The sequence below is a fragment of the Panthera onca genome, chromosome B3 (genome assembly GCF_046562875.1).
Source record: "Panthera onca isolate mPanOnc1 chromosome B3, mPanOnc1 haplotype 2, whole genome shotgun sequence".
NCBI lineage: Eukaryota > Metazoa > Chordata > Mammalia > Carnivora > Felidae > Panthera > Panthera onca.
This window is the reverse complement of record NC_138344.1, coordinates 42,840,649-42,860,629: the sequence shown is the minus strand read 5'-3', so window position 1 is coordinate 42,860,629 and position 19,981 is coordinate 42,840,649. Positions and strand designations below refer to the sequence as shown.

Genomic DNA, 19,981 nt, shown 5'->3' with positions numbered 1-19,981 from the left:
ATTAAGAAATGCTTTTGTCAGCTCCTTCCCTGAATAAAGGGGTTATTAATTCAAGACTAGAGAACATGCTCTGATGGTTTCTCTGTGGGAATTATGGTTGTACATATGTTACAGAAAATTGTCATAATTATTTCAATTAATCAAATAAAATTCCCACCAAATATTTGATACAAGTTATAACCCACATTTTGTATGCAGACCCCTAAAAAATTGTACAATTCTGCCTAACTTGCAAAATAATAATTACTACAAACCTTAACAGGAGAAATATGGAAATGTTCAAAGAAACTAAGAACTGACATATCAGTCACTGAAGTCTCCATTAATTCTGTGTTGAGAGCATCAGTATCTTGCTGGATTAACTTCGTCTGAAAAAAAAAATAAAACAAGAATGTCTATTTTATTTTTTTTCTCTAAGTAGTTGATGGCTAATTTAGTTAATTAGTTAATTTAATTTAGTTTATAATTTTCCCAAGAAGTAAAAATTTTTACCCGTTTTCTTTCAGCTTCTGGGTCAGTTGTTGGGGTAAACAGTGCAATAATAGCTCCTAGAAAGCCCTGATCAACTTTCAAGGCCATCTCCTGAATGAGGACCATAAAATACCTACAGAAAAATTTTTTTTAGAAGAATGAAAAAGGGTTTCTATCAAACCTTATAATTATCAGTGTTAAAACTTTGATTTTTGCATCAAGTCCCAATAAGATCTTACTCCTTCATCTCTTCAAAAGTGTTAAGAAGATGAAAGTATCCTTAAACTGAAATTGTTTTTTTCTTTAGAGGGAAGTTTTCACTAGAGGAAATACTTGTATTAATACTCAGCATTTAAATACCCAAATCCCATATTCATCATATTATGAGACAAATACAATTAGATGGTATAGCATGTACTACTTCATTTTTAAAGTCCACAGCAACTGCTCTAAACACTTCGCAAATATATATGTCATTTATGTCACTGGCTATTTTATACTCTAATTGGAGTTACAAACAGGAAAAGGTGGTTAAGGAACTTTACACTTTAAAATTATAGAGGGGCTATATTTACTTGAAAATACTTGACCAAAGATGGACTGATATGCTCCGGTGGAAAATAATTTTTATATGGAAGTCATCCTCACAAGAGTGGAATTTATTTTCAAAGTAGATTCTCATTTTAAATTCCTTTATATAAACACAGGTATCTACTTACTTGAACTGTAATACTTTACTGTACTCATTAAATCTTGTGATGACACTCACATCAATGAAAGGTTTGGGCTCTAAAAGGAAGAAAGACAAAAAGAAAAAAACAGTCAAGCTTTATACTGGATCAAAAAAAAAGTCAGCCGGGGGGTGTGGGGGTCCTGGGTGACTCAGTCAGTTAAGCATCCAACTTTGGCTCAGGTCATGATCTTGTGGTTCAGAAGTTTGGGCCCCACAACGGCTTTGGGCTGACAGCTCAGAGCTTGGAGCTTGCCTTGAGTTCTGTGTGTCCCTATCTCTCTGCCCCTCCCCAGTGTGTGCTCTGTCTCTGTCTCTCTCTCAAAAATAAATAAACATTTAAAAAAAAAATTTTAAGGGGCGCCTGGGTGGCTCAGTCGGTTAAGTGTCCCACCTTCGGCTCAGGTCATGATCTCACAGTTTGTGAGTTTGAACCCGCATTGGGCTCTGTGCTGACAGCTCAGAGCCTGGAGCCTGCTTTGGAATCTGTGTCTCCCTCTCTCTGCCCATCCCCTGCTCATGCTCTGTCTCTCTCTCTCTCTCAAAAATAAACATTAAAAAAAATTTTTTTATTTATAAAAAGGCTATTTAACTTTTAAAATAAACTGTCTCCACTTCTTTTCTTTTCTTTTTTTTTTTTTTTTTTTTACCTGAATCCAAAGCAATAGATTTTGGAGGGGCCACGGGATGAAATACAACAGGAAACATTGTACCTGGTAACTGACTATCAACCTAAAAAAAAAAAAAAAAAAGAAGAAGAAGAAGAAAGAAAACTCAGCAAGATTTGAAATAATGTAAACTTTTAGTTTTTGAGATAATATTATAGAAGATGCTGCTAATTTCATCACAATTAAGTGTCTGCATTGTGTATATGGTGTTATTAGAAGTTTTACTTTATCTAAAATTCTTACATATCTCAGCAAGGGCAACCTTTTACATAAAGGAATATGTAATACCCTCCTAACTACATTAACACTGTGCAGCATACACACTATTAATCAAAATGTTTGTGCCTATGGATCATGTGAGATTTTAATAGCTTATAATTTAAATAAAATGTAACTGGAGACTAAATACAAAATTAGATAGGTAGAAAGAAGAAAAAAAATTAAAATGTCCTTAATCATATTTAGGAGTTAAAAGGAAGAGAGTGAGAAGGGCAAGAAGGGAGCAAGCAAGCAAGAAGACAAAAGCATTCTCCAATAAAGCCCAGCTCAGCCCTGTGTAGACTGACAAAAGAAAATCTAATTTGGGGGTCCCATGACAAAATCAGAGGAATATTTAAAAAATAACAATTTCAGTTCAAGAAAACACTCTTGCAGGCTAACTGATGAAATTAAATGGTCTCAATAGTCACAATGTCTTTGGACTTGGATGCTAAGTATACAGAATCCACAGAATATGTGGGAGAAGGGGAATAAAGATGCAAACAGAAAGCAAAATACTATTTACAACGTATGCTAGAGCCTTGCAGAAAAGACTTTATCCCCAAGTTTCCCAAAGTGATTAGATGTATTTATTGAATCGATAATAACAATGTTACCTGAAGCCAATACAACCTGGCCCTTAAACTTCTCTGGTGAGGAGACTGCTTAAATTCAATCTGAATCCCTGATAAAAAATCTCGCTTTATCGGGCACTGAACAGGGAAGCGCATTTCCATGGGAACTTTATCAAAATTGACCTGGGAAAAAAGCACATATGGGTACGATGAGTTGGTATTAGCAGTGTAGCCCATCTTACATATCCCTTTACTCACAATCTGAAAGGGAAAAGCATTTTAATGTGTATGTCTCACCAAAAGATCTGCCTTAAGGTCATCTACAGTTGGGATCATTGAAGCAGAATCATTACTTTTCCATCGAAGTTATTAGGAAAACAAGAAAACAACTGGGAAATTTTTCAATTAATTAAACTGCAGTTGAAGGAAATAAACCATGCTTTATATTGTTTAAAAACCTCAATAGTAGGGGCGCCTGGGTGGCTCAGTCGGTTAAGCGTCTGACTTCGGCTCAGGTCATGATCTCAGTTTGTGGTTCAAGCCCTGCGTCGGGCTCTGTGCTGACAGCTCAGAGCCTGGAGCCTGCTTCAGATTCTGTGCCTCCCTCTCTGCCCCTCCCCTGCTCATGCTCTGTCTCTGTCTCAAAAATAAAAAAAATAACATTTAAAAAAAAATTTTTTTAACGTTTATTTATTTTTGAGACAGAGAGAGAGCATGAACAGGGGAGGGTCAGAGAGAGGGAGACACAGAATCTGAAACAGGCCCCAGGTTCTGAGCTGTCAGCACAGAGCCCGACGCGGGGCTCGAACTCACAGACCGCAATATCATGACCTGAGCCGAAGTCGGCCGCTTAACCGACTGAGCCATCCAGGTACCCCCCCAAAAAAATAACATTTAAAAAATTAAAAAAAAATTTTTTTAATTAAAAAAAATTAAAAAATAAAAAATAAAAACCTCAATAGTAATGAATAAAGGTAACTCTTAAATTTTGTTTTAGCAAAGTTAAACAATGAATAGTTAATAGCTTATTTAGGTCTGCCAATTTGTTTTCATTTGAGCATGGCCAACATTTATGGGGATGAGAGTAGGGGTGGGGAGCATATCTGATAGCCAATGCAAACCCAACCATTAGATATCAAAGACAAAGAGTAACCAAAACTGTGGGACTGAACCACAGCAAATGAGAAATGGCAGTCAAGCTTCTTGGATCTTCTTGGAGCAAAAGTGGCCTTCAGCTGCAATACTGGCCTGCACAGAGTACACCTGCATTCATGATGTCCACCCATGTCCAACAATCTTTTACATTAATGAATCTAACTGAATAGATTTTCCATAGGTTTTTCACTACTGAAATATATAATTTTGCACAGACTTTATTTACCAATTATACTAGTATCATTAAAGATGCACCAAGAAGTTCCAATACACAATATTAATTTCTGCATAATCTTACTGAAAACAAGTTCCATGAAACTGTCTTGTGAACAGAAGAAACTATAAAAATACAGGAGAGAAACATATTTAAATGTTTTATAGTATATGATTTAATAATGTATTTTAATTTAAAAGGTACTCATATTAGTCATGCCAATCCTATTAATAAATGAGTTTATTTACTAATCAATAGTTTCTGTACACATTTTACTTGGACAGTAAATTCTCCTTTCTTACTATCCACCAAAAAATACATATATAAAAAAAAATAAAAAAATTTTTGGTATACCTCAAAATTATTATCTAGTTTAATCCATCCATGGTCTCTGGATACTTGGTATTTTTTATACGACTGTTCCAGCAACATTATCTGCTTTTGACTAAAAGGCTTCCATTTCTGTTTTGGTTTCATCTCCCAAACAACACCAGAACTAAAACAATTCACAAAGAAAATTAAATTAGGAGTACATATTAGATTTGCCAGAATTGTTATTCAACTTTAAATTATTGCAATTATCAATCTCCAATGAAAATTATATTTACGCAAGAGACTTTTTTTAAACACCAAAATATACCTGTGGTAGAAAAGTACATGAGGAAAAGGGGTAGGGGAAAAAGTTATTCTATCATACACTGACATCAATCAATCAAAGGACTCACAAACTTTTTTGGTAAGGAGCCATATAGTAAATATTTTAGGCTTTGTGGCTGAGATAAAATTGAGGTTATTATTTAAGTGCTTAGATAACAAGAGAGAGGAAAAAAAACTTCCACAAATTTTTCTAATTGATGAAATTCAAAATATAAAAACAATTGAGTATACATTTTAAAAACACAAGTTTATTAATGAGAAAAAAAGATTTTTAAATTTTTTATTACTTGTTTTTCATTAAAGTATAATTGCCATAAAACATATTAATTGAAATAAAACATAAAAAATAATTTAATATTTGAGTATATTGTAAAATGATCATCACAATAAATCTAGTTACTATCTGTTACCATATGTACTTGCAAAAAAAATTTTTTTACGGTTGTTTCTCAGGGGTGACAACTTAATGCTTCACTTAATTAGGGCTCAAAGTCAGTATTCATAGAGGCTATTTCTTTAGTCACTTCAAACTCAGCACTGGCTACTTGACTGTACAGTAACAGCAGTATTAGAAGTATCTAGTGACTCAAGAGCCAAAGAAAACGAGTCAAAATCATTTGTCTTATTTTTAGTTGACTACTGATGTTGTTGTAAAAGTCCTTAGTTGTTCAAGCAACTGTTCTCCCAAAATGACTAATGGTCCTAAGCTTATTTACTCTGGACACATTTCTTCAGGGTTACATTCAGATAATTCAATTAACTTACCACTAATAAAAGGCATTCCTTGCATGGCTAACAAATGAGTCATTCAGAAACTAACTTTGTTGCACCCTCATTTTTGGTTTTTTATTTTTGTGAAGAAATTATGCTAAGAGATAAATCAGTCAGTCAGAGAAAGACAAAAACCAAATGATTTGACTCATCTGTGGAGTTTAAGAAACAAAACAGATGAATATGGGGGAAGGGGAAAGAAAAGAGAGGGAAGCAAATCTTAAGAGACTCTTAAGGAGAGAGAACAAACTGAGGGCTGCTGGAAGGAGGTGGGTAGAGGGATGGGCTAGATGGGTGATGGGTATTAAGGAGGGCACTTGTAATGAGCACTGGGGGCTATACGTAAGTGATGAATCACTAAATTCTACTCCTGAAACCAATATTATACTGTATGTTAACTAACTAGAATTTAAATAAAAACTTGAAATCAAAAATACATACATATACACATACATACACATATACATAAATGAAATTTTGCTGTGATGAGATATTTTGTCTTAAATTTTCTAATCTTTCTGGCCATTCCTTTCCTGTGAGGTAGGCATATTGTGATATGTGCTTATTTGGAAATGTCAATATATCGTATATTCTTTTAGCACAGGTATAGGCTCATTACACAATAAAATAATGCTTTGCCATTTCATTCAATAACTCTGCCCTGTAAGAGAGACATTCAAAGTCCACTTTTGTCTACTTCTTTTGACATGGTGAGCATGCATTAGTAATAAAAAATAAGTAAAAGTTGCAGTATAGCTATACGTGTGGCACTCATACACTCTCAAGTTATTTGTCCTTTGTTGTGTGCTAAGCAGTAGCACAAAAGCAGCCACAGACATGTAAAAGAATAAGCCAGGCTGCATTCTAATAAACTTTACTTAGGGGCAACAAACTTTGAATTTCATATCATTTTCATTCTGTTACAAAATACTATTTTCCTTTCAAATTTTTCTAACCTAAATTGTAAAAAATTCTTGACCAAGGTCTGTAAAAAAAAATAAATAAAAATAAAAACAAGCCACCAGCTAGATTTAGCTGATAGGCCATACTTGGTTGATCCCTGATTACAGAATTTTGCATAATGATAAAATAAAGCCCCATATTATTCCAGCTTACATAGCTTGTTGGTATTAATCAATGATACCGTTAACAATGTCCTCACTGTATCATGTATTAGAGAACACCAGTTGATGAAGGTAATGAATAAAGTATCTACTATAAATTATATAAATCCAACACTGATTCATTATAAAAACTCTTCAACAAATTAGGAAGAGAGGAGAACTTCCTCAACTCGATAAGGAACATCAACAAAAAACCTACAGTTAACATCATACTTAATGGTGAGAAACTAGATGCTTTCTTGCCAAGATCAGAAACAAATCAAGGACGTCTACTCTCACCACTCCTTCCTATTCAACACTGGGAAATCCTAGATAATGCAATTAAGTCAAGAAAATAAAAGGTACACAGATTAGAAAAGATGGTGAAACAAAGCTGCCTTTGTTCTCAGATGACATGTCTATGTAGAAAATCCCAAAGATGCAACCAAAAAATTCCTGCAACTAATGTTTCAAGATACAGAGTTAATATACAAAAGTCAGTTGTTTTCTTATATACTTGCAATGAATAATTGAAATTTGAAATTAAAAACACAATAACCTTTACAATGGCAACAAAGAAATGAAACACTTAGATATAAACAGAATCTAACAAATTTGTGTGAAGTCTGTAGACTCATGTATGAGGAAGACAACAAAAGTTTGATGAAAGAGGCTGAAGATCTGAATAAATAAAAGGATCTCTGTACATGGCTATGAAGATTCAATAATGTCAAGACATCGGTTCTTTCCATGTTGATCTATAAATGCAATCCCAACCAGTGTCCCAGCTAACTGAGAAACTAATTCTAAAGTTTATATGGAAAGGCAAAAGACTCAGAACAGCCAATACAATATAGAAGAAGAAAAAAGCTGGAGGATGGAGACTACATGACCTCAAGATTACCACAAAACTACAGACCTCAAGACAGTGTGGTATGGGTGAAAGAACTGACAAACAGATCAAGAAAACAGACGGTCCAGAAATAGACCCTAACACAGATAGTCAGCTAATTTTTGAAAAGGAGCAAAAACAATTCAATGGAAAAAGGACAATCTTTTCAACAGTGACAGAACTGGATATCCACATGCGAAAGAAAGAAAGAAAGAAAGAAAGAAAGAAAGAAAGAAAGAAAGAAAGAAAGAAAGAAAAGAAATCTAGCCACAGAGCTTACACATTTCACAAAAACTAACTGAAAATGTATACAAACCTAAACATCAAACACAAAACTATAAAATCCAGAAAATAACATAGGAGAAAATGTAAGTAACTTTGCACTTGGTGATGACTTTTAAGATACAACACCAAAAGCGCAACTCATGAACCAAAGAATTCATGTTGGATCTCCTTCCTATGAAAGACAGTGTTAAAAGAATGAAAAGACAGGCAGAAACTGGAAGAAAATATCTGCAAAACACGTATATGATAAAAGGCTGGCATCTAAAATATATGAGGAACTCTTAAAATTCAATGGTAAGGCCATGAAAAATTACAAAATGGGAAAAAGACCTGAATTTCACCACAGAAGATATTCTGATGGCAAATAAGCATTTGAAAATGCTCAACAGCATATGTAATTAGCAAATTGCAAATTAAAATAACAATGACATATCACTACATCCTATAAGAATGGCCAAAATCCAGAACACTGACAACAAATACTGGCATGGGTGTGGAACAATGAATGCTCATTCATTCATTCATTCCTGGTGGAAATGCAAAATGGCGCAGCCAGTTTGCAAGACAATTTGGCAACTGCTTACAAAACTAAACTAATCCTACCAAATAATCCAGCAATCACGCTTCTTGATACTTAACCCAAATGACTTAAAAACTTATGTCTACACAAAAAACTACCTATGAATGTTTATAGCAGCTTCATTCATAAATGCCAGAAGTTGGAAGCAACGAAGATGTCTTTCAACAGGTGAATAAACTGTGGTACACCCAAACATGGGATATTATTCAGTGATTTAAAAAAATGAGTTATCGAGCCACAAAAACACACGAAGAAACCTAAAAAAAAATGTCGCTAAGTGAAAGAGGCCTATCTGAAAAGCCTACATAACTGTATGATTCCAGTGATAATGACATTCTGGAAGAGGCAAAAACTTCAGAGACAGTAAAAAGACCAGTGATTTCCAGAGATTTCCAGAGGTTCAGGGGATGAATAGGCAGAAAGAGAGAAAGGGATGAATAGGCAGTTACAGGAGATTTTTACAGTAGTGAAACTATTCTATACGACACTGTAATAACAGATATGTGTTACTCACTTGCCAAAACCCATAGAATTATAACACAAAGAGCAAACTCTAACTTAAACAATACCAACACTGGACTTTAAGTAATAATAACAATAACAATAACAATAATAATAATAATAATAATAATGTATTAACATTAGTTTATCAATAGTAAAAAATGTACCACACTATTTCAAGATGTTAATAATAGGGGGAAAATGCAGGGTATACAGGAACTCTGTATAGTCAATTTTTCTGTACACCTAAAACTGTTCAAAAGAATAAAAGTCTATTGATTAAAATTACATAACTGATTTACTTTTCCTCAGTACATATCTCTATTGAATGTGTATTAAATGTATAGTGTATCATAACAAAGATAATCAAGTTCTTTTAGGTGAATTTTTAAAAGTCCTGATAAAGGCCAATCTGATACAATATAATAGTATATATAATATTAAAGTAAAAATAAGTTAATCAAAGAACAGCAGAGTGGAAAAACTGAATTTATACGACTTAAAAATGATTTTTATATTAGGTTAAAAATACTATACAATACTGAAATGTATAACCAAGAGAATACATTACTCAAACATATACAAATATAGTAATATTATATTAGCGGCATGTATACCATTTATAGAATCCTTTATCTGTCAGGTGTTGTGTAAAGTACATTATATACATGACCTCTTAATTTTTACTTAGTTTTTATTTTTACTTCACTAAACACATGATTATTGATAAGTGCTATGAGGGTTATACATGGTAACATGTTAACCATTCCACCCAACAGCCTCCAAGAAAAGAAGGAGTCTTTTACCAAAGTCCGTGCAATTAAAAAAAAAAAAAAACTAAATAAATTCGAATATTTTTCCTATACAGATACAAGCAGAGTCAGAGAAAATAACTGGTTCCATCACTATTAAAAAGGTCTAAGTAACCGCCCATTAAAGATTATGTACCCATGTCAAAGACTGCCTTCTCTGTGAACGTTTTTTCCGGTTTATCTGACCCGTTGTTGTTGGTTTCCCTAACCCATGCCAGTATAGTAGGAGCAAAGACATTATCTTAGTCATCTTTCTATATTAGGGCATTTTCAACTAGCAGTGAAAAAAACTGTTCAAAAGTTATGCTGAAAGAATATATAGTATATCCAAATACAGAATATATTTATTCTCATTAAGCTTGACACTATGAGCTCAATGCTTCTGAAAGACTTCTGATGCCTTATCTTCCTTCTTCCCTACCTGGTTATCCCAATATATGAAACTTCCTGCTTGTTTTCATTGTTAACCAGTGAAAGCCCAAGACTGTGGAGAGAAAAGGTTATTTCATGATCGGCCTGCTCCATTTCTTCTGCCTGCAGTGCTTTGGAAACCAAGGCAACATCATCAGTGAAAAGCAACACTCGCTGACGCCCATCCAGGAATGATACCCAGTGTATCTGGATATTTGCATCATATGGAAACTGTCCACATTCATCCTGGGGAAAAATAGATTTAATATTAAACTCATAAGCAGCAAGTTGTCATTACATAAAGTTAAACTACAGTCACATTTAGAAAAGTTTGACAAGTATGTCTATAAATTGAAAACCATCAAAATGACATAAATCAAAGTTAAAACCTATTTTAAAACATAACTCACTGACCTTTTCAAACAATAACAAACATTAATAGCGCTTAATTTTTTTTGTACCCTAGGTTTGACTGCTCAAAGGGCACTTGGCAGGAACAAGAGTTTCCTACAATGGCACTGGTGCAATAAGCTGCTTACTTGTCTCCAAGATGGAGAACAGAATGGTTCCTATATTTATTAGAATAGTAACCTCAGATAAAACTAACCTATTTATTTTTATGTTTTAATAACTTATAACACTGCAAATATTTATAACAGTGATTATATAAATAGTGACTACATAAATAGTGATTATATAAATCACACTATTCAACAATAAAACTATGGTTTGTACTCATACTTTTTCACAAAGCCTTCTTGGCTGAGGGTCTCACCATGGCCCTTAAAAATATAAGATTTGATTTGGTCAGTGTTTTCAGAGACTTAAATAATTATTCCCCTTCATTCTGGACTTAATATAAATATAACAGTCATTTCAACAAGCGTGACAAGTACCTACTATGTGCTTTCCATCTCATGCTTTCTTGGAAAAAAAATGCAAATGGATAAAGGATTTACCAAAAGCATAGGTATAGATGAGTTCTGTTGCTGTTTAAAATCAAGTACTTTTTAAAAACTCAACTATATTTGACACAGGATGTTTCATTAGTTTTAAGCGTACAAAATAATGTTCAACAGCTTCTATATGTTATCCTATGTTCACCACAAGAATAGCTACTATCTGTCACCATTCAACACTACTGAAATACCAACGACTATATTCCCTATGCTGTACCTGTCAGCCCTGTGACTTATGGAAGTCTGTACCTCCCACTCCCCTTCACCCATTTCACCCACTGCTCCCTGCCTACCTCAACCTCTGGCAAGCACCAGTTTGTTCTCTATATTGATGGGTCTGTTTCTGTTTTTTTGTTTGTTTACTTTTTAATTAGGTTTATTTGTTTTTCAGAAAGAGAGCATGAGTGGGAGAGGGGCAGAGAGAGAAAGAGACAGAGAAGCTAAAGCAGGCTCCAGGCTCCGAGCTGTCAGCACAGAGCCCAATGCAGGGCTTGAACCCAAGAACCATGAGATCATGACCTGAGCTGAAGTAGGACGCTTAACCGACTGAGCAACCCAGGCGTCCTTGTTTGTTTTTTAGATTCCAATGTAAGTGAAATCACATGGTTGTTTTGTCTTTCTCTGTCTGACTTACTTCACATAGCATAATATCCTCAAGGTTTTTCCATGTTATTACTAATGACAAGAACTCATTATTTTTAAGGCTGAGCAATACTCTATGATATATATACATATATGTATGTATATCACATTCTGTTCTTTTAAATCTCTCAGTGGGGGGCATCCAAGTGGCTCAGTAGTTAAGTGTCTGCTTCAGCTCAGGTCATGATCTCACTGTTCTGGAGATCCAGCCCTGATCTAGCCCAACACAGGGCTGCAGAGCTGGATGGAGCCTGCTTGGGATTCTCTCTCTCTCTGCCACTCCCCTGCTCATATGCACGTGAGCGTGTTCTCTCTCCCTCAAAATAAATAAACTTAAAAAAATTTTTAAACATCTAAAAAAATCTTTCAGTGGACTCAAGCCAGGAGAGTTAAGAATAGGTAAATATGCGGGTATTATTTTATATAAAATAATTCTATATATAAAAATAACCTTATGTATATCCAAGATTTTATATACATATAAAATAATGCCTGGCAGATTTAGAGCAATAATTCTTGGCAAATATACAACATATATTTTCAGCGTTTAAAACTACCTGTTATATCATTATATAATGGCATCATCCAAGCCAAATGACAGGATAAGGACAAGACATTTACTGATGTACACAGGCTATTTGCATATCTTGGCTACTATAAATACTGTCGCAATAAACAGGGGTGCATATACCTTTTCAAATTATTGTTTTATTTTCTTTGTGTAAATACCCAGAAGTGGAAAAATTGGATCCTTCCAATGGTACTTGTGGTACTTCCATTTTTAGTTTTTTGAGGAACCTCCACACTGTTTTCCCAGTGGCTGCACTAATTTATATTCCCACCAACAGTGCATAAGTGTTCTTTTTTCTCCACATCCTCGCCAGCATACTGCTTTTTAAAAATTTATTGCTTTTAACATAGGTCAAAGTAGCCTACTCAGTTTTTAAAATTCTAATATGCAATCAAATTTTGCAAATGTTCCTTAAGTACCTATTAAGAAGGTGAATTCTCTCTGTAAAGTACAAAATTTGGTATGTGTCTTGGTTCAATCTTAGTTATTATGGAAATACTCTCTAATCATATTTAGTTTTCATCTATTTGGTCTGTTAAGAATTAAATGAGGTGTGTTAAAATATCCTCTGGTAATTGTGTTTTGGTCGACTTCCAGCATTTTAAGTTTTATATTTTTGATATGATGTTATTCTTTGCAGGAAAGTTTATGGCTATCATGCCTTTTTTGTCATAACATCATATTCTATTTAAAGGTTTCTGCTTTGAATTATAGTTGTTCAGAAATTAATACCAACAACTTCACTTTCTTTTTACTTCTGTCTGCCTGCTGTATCTTTACTGCCTCTTTATGCTTGTAACTTACACTTCCTTAGCTTTCCCTTCCTTACTCTAAAGGTAAAATTTTCTTTATGTTCTTTTTCTCATTTTAAAATTCTTTTATCAATGATTTTAGATCTACAAATTGACAAGTTTTTTTTAAAAAACAAAATCTTTAATCTATGTTTCTCTAATTAAAATGTAAGATTAAATGATGTATTTATAGAATGAGCAAAATATATTCTGCTTCCCGACTCTGCTTTCACTTCATTTTGTTGTCTCTTTTTATTTCACCATTCATTCTTCTATTTCATAGCTGCCATCACTTTATAACTTAACTGAGGATGTGAGGAAATTTTCTTGTGGTCCTCTTACAGTAAAAAATTTTTCAGAGGTATAATGACCTCTGATTCTACAGAATAATGCTACATTTTTCTCCCAAACTATTTTTTTCATAAACCCCATGTTGTTGTTGTTGTTGTTGTTTCCTTTTCATTCATACTTAATAAGGAAAGATCTGTTCAGACCTAAGGTTTAACCAATAATGTGTAGATTTCCTTTGAACTCCCTCTTCACGTCCACTGGGGCCTGAGCAGATCTCCCTTCCCAAATGAACCTAGCAGACCCGGGAATGAGCAAGTGCCTTGCTTCCAACTCAATTTCCAGAATCTGGCAGATTATGTGCTATTTTTCCTACGGCCTGGTTCTCTAACACCAAACAGAAGAGAAACATTAAAAACTACAACCCCTGTATACACCATTCTCAGATGCTTTCTGAATGTGCCTCAGTATACAAACCTGAATATCCTCCTCCAGAAGGTCCTTCCCATGTTCTCTCTAGTGTCGATACACTACCTTGGGGCATTGCAGTTGCTGAGCAGCATTAAATGTGAGGAGAGGGGAAGTAATACCAGCAAAGCACAGAAATCTCTGGCAAAGCTCCCACGCCTCTGAGCCAGGGAGCTAAGAGTATCAGGGAAGTGAAGCCTCGGTACCACTCATAAACCTTTTGTTTTGCTCTTATAAAAAGTAAAGCACAAGCAACCAGTAGAGCTCCATCAAATTGTCATGATGGAAATTATTGCAAGAATCCAGTAACAGAGGAACTATCATTCTGATATTTCAAAAGTGGGTAAGTCTTTATCTCTTTTGTGGGTATTTTAGAGGAATTATGGGAGAGGATAATCCAGTCACTGTTGGCCAATTACCATTTTAAAGCAAAAGTCAAGAAAGCTTTTTTAACAAATGGCATTATCAGACAAAAGAGCAGGACACTGTTATGAACTTTTCATGATAGAACATATTACTACAGAAACTAGATGATCTATATCACTAATGCAGGAGCCAATTCTTACATTAGAGAAAGGCTGGTATATGAATTAAGAGCTTCCCAAAGTCTAAGACTCTCAGAATAACATATATGATTAAATTAGTTGCCTAAATACTGTTTCAATAAATATTTCATTAAATTTTTCATATGGGATAATTTGCATACTGTCAGATTCCTATGGCCTTGGGGCGACTCGGTGGCTCAGTCAGTTAGGTGTCCCACTCTTGATTTCAGCTCAGGTCATGAGCTCACAGTTGTGAGAATGAGCCCCACGTTAGGCTCCATGCTGAGTGTGGAGCCTGGTTGGGACTCTCTCTCTCCTTATCTCTCTGCCCCTCCCTGGCTCACTCTCTCTCAAAATAAATATACATTAAAAAATAAAACTAAAAAAAAAAACATGGCCTTGATTGGGAAAACATGCCTAAAAACTTCATAGCCAACAGTGGTAAGCATATGTTCAAAATGAAATTGTTTTCACCTAGCTTTAAAGTTGCTTTCTTTAAAGCTTAAATGTATATTAGTAACTGAAAGAAACCAATTTGAGAAAGCTTAAATGTATATTATTAACTGAAGGAAACCAATACTATATCATTCCAACTATATTACATTCTGGAAAAGGCAAAACTATGGACACAATAAAGTGATGAGTGCTTGCCAGGTGGGAAGGGTGAGTGGACTGGCAGGCCACAGCAGATTTTTAGGGCAGAGAAAATACTCTATATGATAGTATAATACTGGATATATGTCATCACATAATTGTTCAAACCCACAGAATGTACAAGAGAGAACCGTAACATAAACTAAGGACTCTGGATGATTATGGTATGTCAGTGTAAATTCATTTTTGGTAAATTATCAACTATTTTGATGAGTGGTGTTGATAAAGGGTGAGGCTCTGTATGTGTGGAGTCAGGGTATATGGAAAGTATATGTATATCTCTCTCACTGTTGTAAAATTCAAACTGCTCTAAAAAATAAAGTCTTAAAAATTTTTTTAAAATAAAGTTGCTTTCTTTAAAAAAAAAAGGCACATTAGAGGGTACTTGAATGGTCTTTACCGGGCAAGATGAAGCAGGACTATTTTTTACATTGTAAACACATTATTTTGACTAATCTAAAATATTGGTATGAACTACTTGCAATCTAAAGTCCAAAAGCAACTTATTTTGATAATGCTTCCAGGGGCGCCTGGGTGGCTCAGTCTGACTTCGACTCAGGGCATGATCTCACTGTTCGTGGGCTCGAGCCCCGTGTCGGGCTCGGTGCTGACAGCTCGGAGCCTGGACCCTGCCTCAGATTCTGTGTCTCCCTCTCACTCTGCTCCTCCCCCACTCATGCTCTGTGTCTCTCTCTCAAAAATAAATAAACATTAAGAAAATTTTTTTTTTAAAAAAGGAAAATACTTCCATCTGATCTTTCATTCAGTAAGGGCAAAGAGGACTGTGTGAAGCTAGCTTGCCTGCTTCCTTTGCCATCAGGCAGCTCATACAGCACCCATTCACATCAAATGATACCTTTAACAGACTGTGCTCCCCAGTATTTGCTGCATACGTCCATGTAAGCTGTCTGGTACCAGTAGGATCCGCCCAGGCAAAGAGTCGAGCTTGTCCTGGCAGCAAGTGCACTTCTTCCTGTGAGCCACTGAAACACAACGGACAGAGGGAAGATTAAAATATCCAAGCCTTGAGATACCCAGACCTGTGATTTACAGAGAGGGGACTGGCAGAAAAATCTTATAAAATCACCTTTGTTAATCAACAGAACCCTGCGTAACAATAAGTAACCTAAAATGTCCAACAAACTAATGGTTTTAAAGCTTGAGGGAATGGAATTTGCCTTTCTGAAGCTGCAGTACCCTCCAAATTGATCCAGGCAATATAACAGCAATGGAATTCATTAAGGTAGACAGATTGGTACATCCGAGTCCACCTGTAGAAAAAAGCTATAAATAGTAAGTTCTTTGGCAGCAGCAGAACTCCACTCAGTGCTTAAATTTAAGTTTTTTAATCACACACAATTAGATAACAAACATGAGTCTCAGGAAAAAAGAAATTAGGTCCATACTGTTGCTACTCAAAGTGATCTGTGGATAAGCAGCATCAACATCAACTGGAGCTTCCTGAAAGTGCAAAATCCTGGGCCCCGCCTAAAACCTGCTAAATCAGAATCTGTACTTTAACAATGTTTAAGAAGTATTAGTCCATATTACAAAAAACTTTCCAGAGAACTAAAAAGAAAAAAAAAAATTAACCCAATTAGGTTTCAACCCCATTCTGTGCTTTTAGATCTCTCAGTGAGGGGTGGGAGTGAGTAGCTCAGTAGTTAAGGGTCAGGTTCTTGGTTTTAGTTCAGGTCATGATCTCACTGTTCTGGAGATCCAGCCCTGATCCAGCCCCGCACAGGGCTGTAGAGCTCAATGGAGCCTGCTTGGGATTCTCTCTTTCTCTCTCTCTCTCTGCCCCTCTCCTGCTTGTGCGCACATGCATGTGTTTTAAAATTTTTTTTTAAATTAAAAAAATTCTCTCAGTGGATTCAAGCCAGAAGACTTAAAAATAGGTAAATCTGGGGGCACTTGGGTGGCTCAGTGAGTTAAGCGTCAGCTGAGGTCATGATCTCACGGTTCATGACTTCAAGCCCCGCTTCGGACTCTGTGCTGACAGCTCAGAGCCTGGAGCCTGCTTCAGATTTTGTGTCTCCCTCTCTCTCTGCCCCTGCCCTGCTGACTCTCTGTCTCTCTCAAAAACTGAATAAACATTAAAAAAAAATATTAAAAAAAAAGAATACGTAAATCTACAAGGCATTATTTTATATAAAATAATTCTCTATATAAAAATAACCTTATGTATATACAAGATTTTATACATATATAAAATAATGCCTTGCAGATTTATAGCAATAATTCCTGGCAAATATACAACATACATTGTCAGGGTGTAAAACTATCTGTTAAATCATTATATAATGGCATCATCCAAACCAAATGACAGGACAAGCAAGAACAACAAAATTCCTATCATCCCACACTTATATTCAACACCACTATCTACTTATTGTCCTCTCATTTAATCTACCACCTCTATTGGGAACAAAAGCAAACAAACAACAACAACAAAGCATTACCAGATTACAAAAGAATAATAATGCTCAAAGAGGTTCACAGTTCCTCATATGCAATTCTGAAATTGTAAAAGCTCTTATCAGTTTGGTGTCAAAAGTCATTTGGCTAAAAAAATGGCTCTGAATTGATGCGAGACTATTAATTTTTATTTATCCCACTTGGTATGAATATTTATAAGTTTTGCTGCAGGAATATTTTTTTTAATATGAAATTTATTGTCAAATTGGTTTCCATACAACACCCATTGCTCATCCCAACAGGTGCAGGAATATTAATGTATTGGACTACAGAGAACTGCTCCACACCTGCTGGGGGTATTATAATAAACAGCATGTGTTCCACATTACCTTTCTAAAATCAGAAAACATGTGGAATGTGAAACTCATCTACACTCCAAGTGTTTCCCAGAAAAGACTGTGGGCCAGTAAAAAGCAAACGAGATTTTCCATGTAGCTTTTTTTTTATACCTCTGTTTGTATGAGAGGACGTCCTGTGGTGTGTGGTTTATTATCAGAGCAGGCGCAGATCCTTCATGGTAATCAGAAAACGTTATGACAGTTGAATGTTCAGCAGTGTTTACATCCACCAAGATACCTCCATTCTATTGTAGAAAAAAAACTTGTTTGAAGTATTGGTTTAACTTGCAGTGACATTTGGAATTGCAGTCAGTTACGGAGACACAAAAAGGTTGTGTTCTTATATTCTTAATGAAGAGCACACTGGCTCTCTGATCTCTTACAAATACATGTACAGCATGAGATATATATTAGCACCTTCACATAATTACCAGATTTTATAGCATGCTTCAATAAAATATTTTAAAGCAAAAATTCAAAACCAAAGATGTTTTATTATAAAACATGAAAACATACCAGCTCTTCCAAGCTCAATAAAGTGCCATTATCCTGTCGGTTATAAAAAAACGGTTTGGAGGAACCTTCACAGCCCACCACTCTCACACAAAGTTTGCCTGACAAATTTTCAGGCCAAAAGGGAAGGCACTAAAAATACAAAAGTTAGTATCAGTCTTAAAACAGTACTGTGGTATCAATAAGATAATGGCTACTTAAGTTTTTAATTCTAAATCTGACCATGATACAATTATTAGTACGTTTGTTTCTTAAAATATTTCCTCATCTCATGTTAAAGTTATTGACAATATAAGGACTATTTATGAAACCAAAGAAACTCCATGAGAAGAATACAGATTTAGTAGTCTTCATGTACTTATGAAAAAATTACAAATGAGAAACTAAAGAGTTTACTCATTAAGAATGACTCAAGTATCTTGAATATTTAAAACCTATAATCTTAATAACATTTGCTTTTGTGCATACTCCATTTTAATTGCTTAATGCACTATGAATTCTTTCATAGCATATATTTTCCTAGATAAACTAGAAACACAGTTGAAGGCAGTGAAAAGAACACCAGCGACCTCGTTGGAAGTCCTGACATTATCTTCATGTTTGATCTTAATAAAATTATATAGCTCATTGAGCCTTATCTGTGAAACTGAGGTTTTAGTTCCTAATATAATACAAAATGCCCTTCTGTTATAGAGTAGTAAGTGAATTCCATTTCTGAATAAAAATGATACTGTTATCAAACCCCCATCAATGATAATGAGCATTTATTTGTTGCCAAGTCTACAGAAATCATTCTAAGTGACTTGGAAAGCCCATGTCTCTCAGAACTCTAAATTTGTTTGCACTATAACTAGAATCCTTCCTCTTAAGCTTCTTGCTAAGTTTTTAAAAATATATATAATTTTGTTTTTGAGACATACAGAAGAATGGTTCTATCCTTAAGGTCAACTGGTTTGGTTGAAAACTCACACAAATTCAAGCACTAAGGCTCATCTTTGCACTTGTCCTCTTCTACACTCTTTCCCTCACTCTGTTCATCTCCTAAAATCTTGTTGAGCCTGTGAAGTTTAGTCTAACTCTCACCTCTTCTATGAAACATTCCTTTTGCTCTTGGCCACAATGATCGTGACTTCCAAAGACTTCACCAATCTTAGAAAAGTATGAGATTTTAACTTCCTTCTTGGTAAAGTGAGGGGGTCGAATTTTAGCAGAATTTTCAAGGAAACTTGAAATTTTACAGAAATTCTACAACCACCTATAACTTAGCATACACAATCTTTTTTTCCACATGTGAATTTATATGAGTCTTAAGCCCTCCAACAGCATTATATACTTCTTGAACACAGAGGCACTATCCTGACTACTGAGACAATTCATAGTACGTCATCTTAATGTACTTTTCACAGTACACATCCATGTTCTATACATACAGGAAGAACTACAGCCTGAGTGTCAACCCTCTAGACTGGCTAGTGATAAATATTACCAGCAATTTTCTTCTTCTTTTTTTTAACATGTGTTTATGAAAAAAAAGTCAAAGCTGGCTGTCATGTTTTAATATATAAATACTGTAGCAAAGTGAGGGTAACACAAAAGTATATGCAATTCTTATTTATCTGTCTATATCTACTTGTACATTTCAGGAGCCAGT

The 19,981-nt window shown here is 34.9% G+C and overlaps 1 protein-coding gene across 4 annotated transcripts in view; it reads right to left on the bottom strand.

Annotated features, from left to right (window-relative positions):
* VPS13C (vacuolar protein sorting 13 homolog C) overlaps positions 1 to 19,981 on the bottom strand; it is a 192,745-nt gene that overhangs the window by 24,009 nt on the left and 148,755 nt on the right. For all 4 annotated transcript variants that reach the window (XR_013556316.2, XR_013556317.2, XM_078448671.2 and 1 more), the window contains 10 exons: positions 18,334 to 18,462; positions 17,929 to 18,062; positions 15,858 to 15,984; positions 10,094 to 10,329; positions 4,426 to 4,567; positions 2,745 to 2,885; positions 1,852 to 1,933; positions 1,191 to 1,260; positions 493 to 604; positions 255 to 368 (listed from right to left, as the gene is read on the bottom strand). Coding sequence is in view for 2 of the 4 variants with exons in the window: in XM_078448671.2 (XP_078304797.2) it covers positions 255 to 368; positions 493 to 604; positions 1,191 to 1,260; positions 1,852 to 1,933; positions 2,745 to 2,885; positions 4,426 to 4,567; positions 10,094 to 10,329; positions 15,858 to 15,984; positions 17,929 to 18,062; positions 18,334 to 18,462 (1,287 nt within the window). In the remaining 2 variants the exon portion in view is untranslated. The remainder of the gene's footprint in view (positions 1 to 254; positions 369 to 492; positions 605 to 1,190; positions 1,261 to 1,851; positions 1,934 to 2,744; positions 2,886 to 4,425; positions 4,568 to 10,093; positions 10,330 to 15,857; positions 15,985 to 17,928; positions 18,063 to 18,333; positions 18,463 to 19,981) is intronic.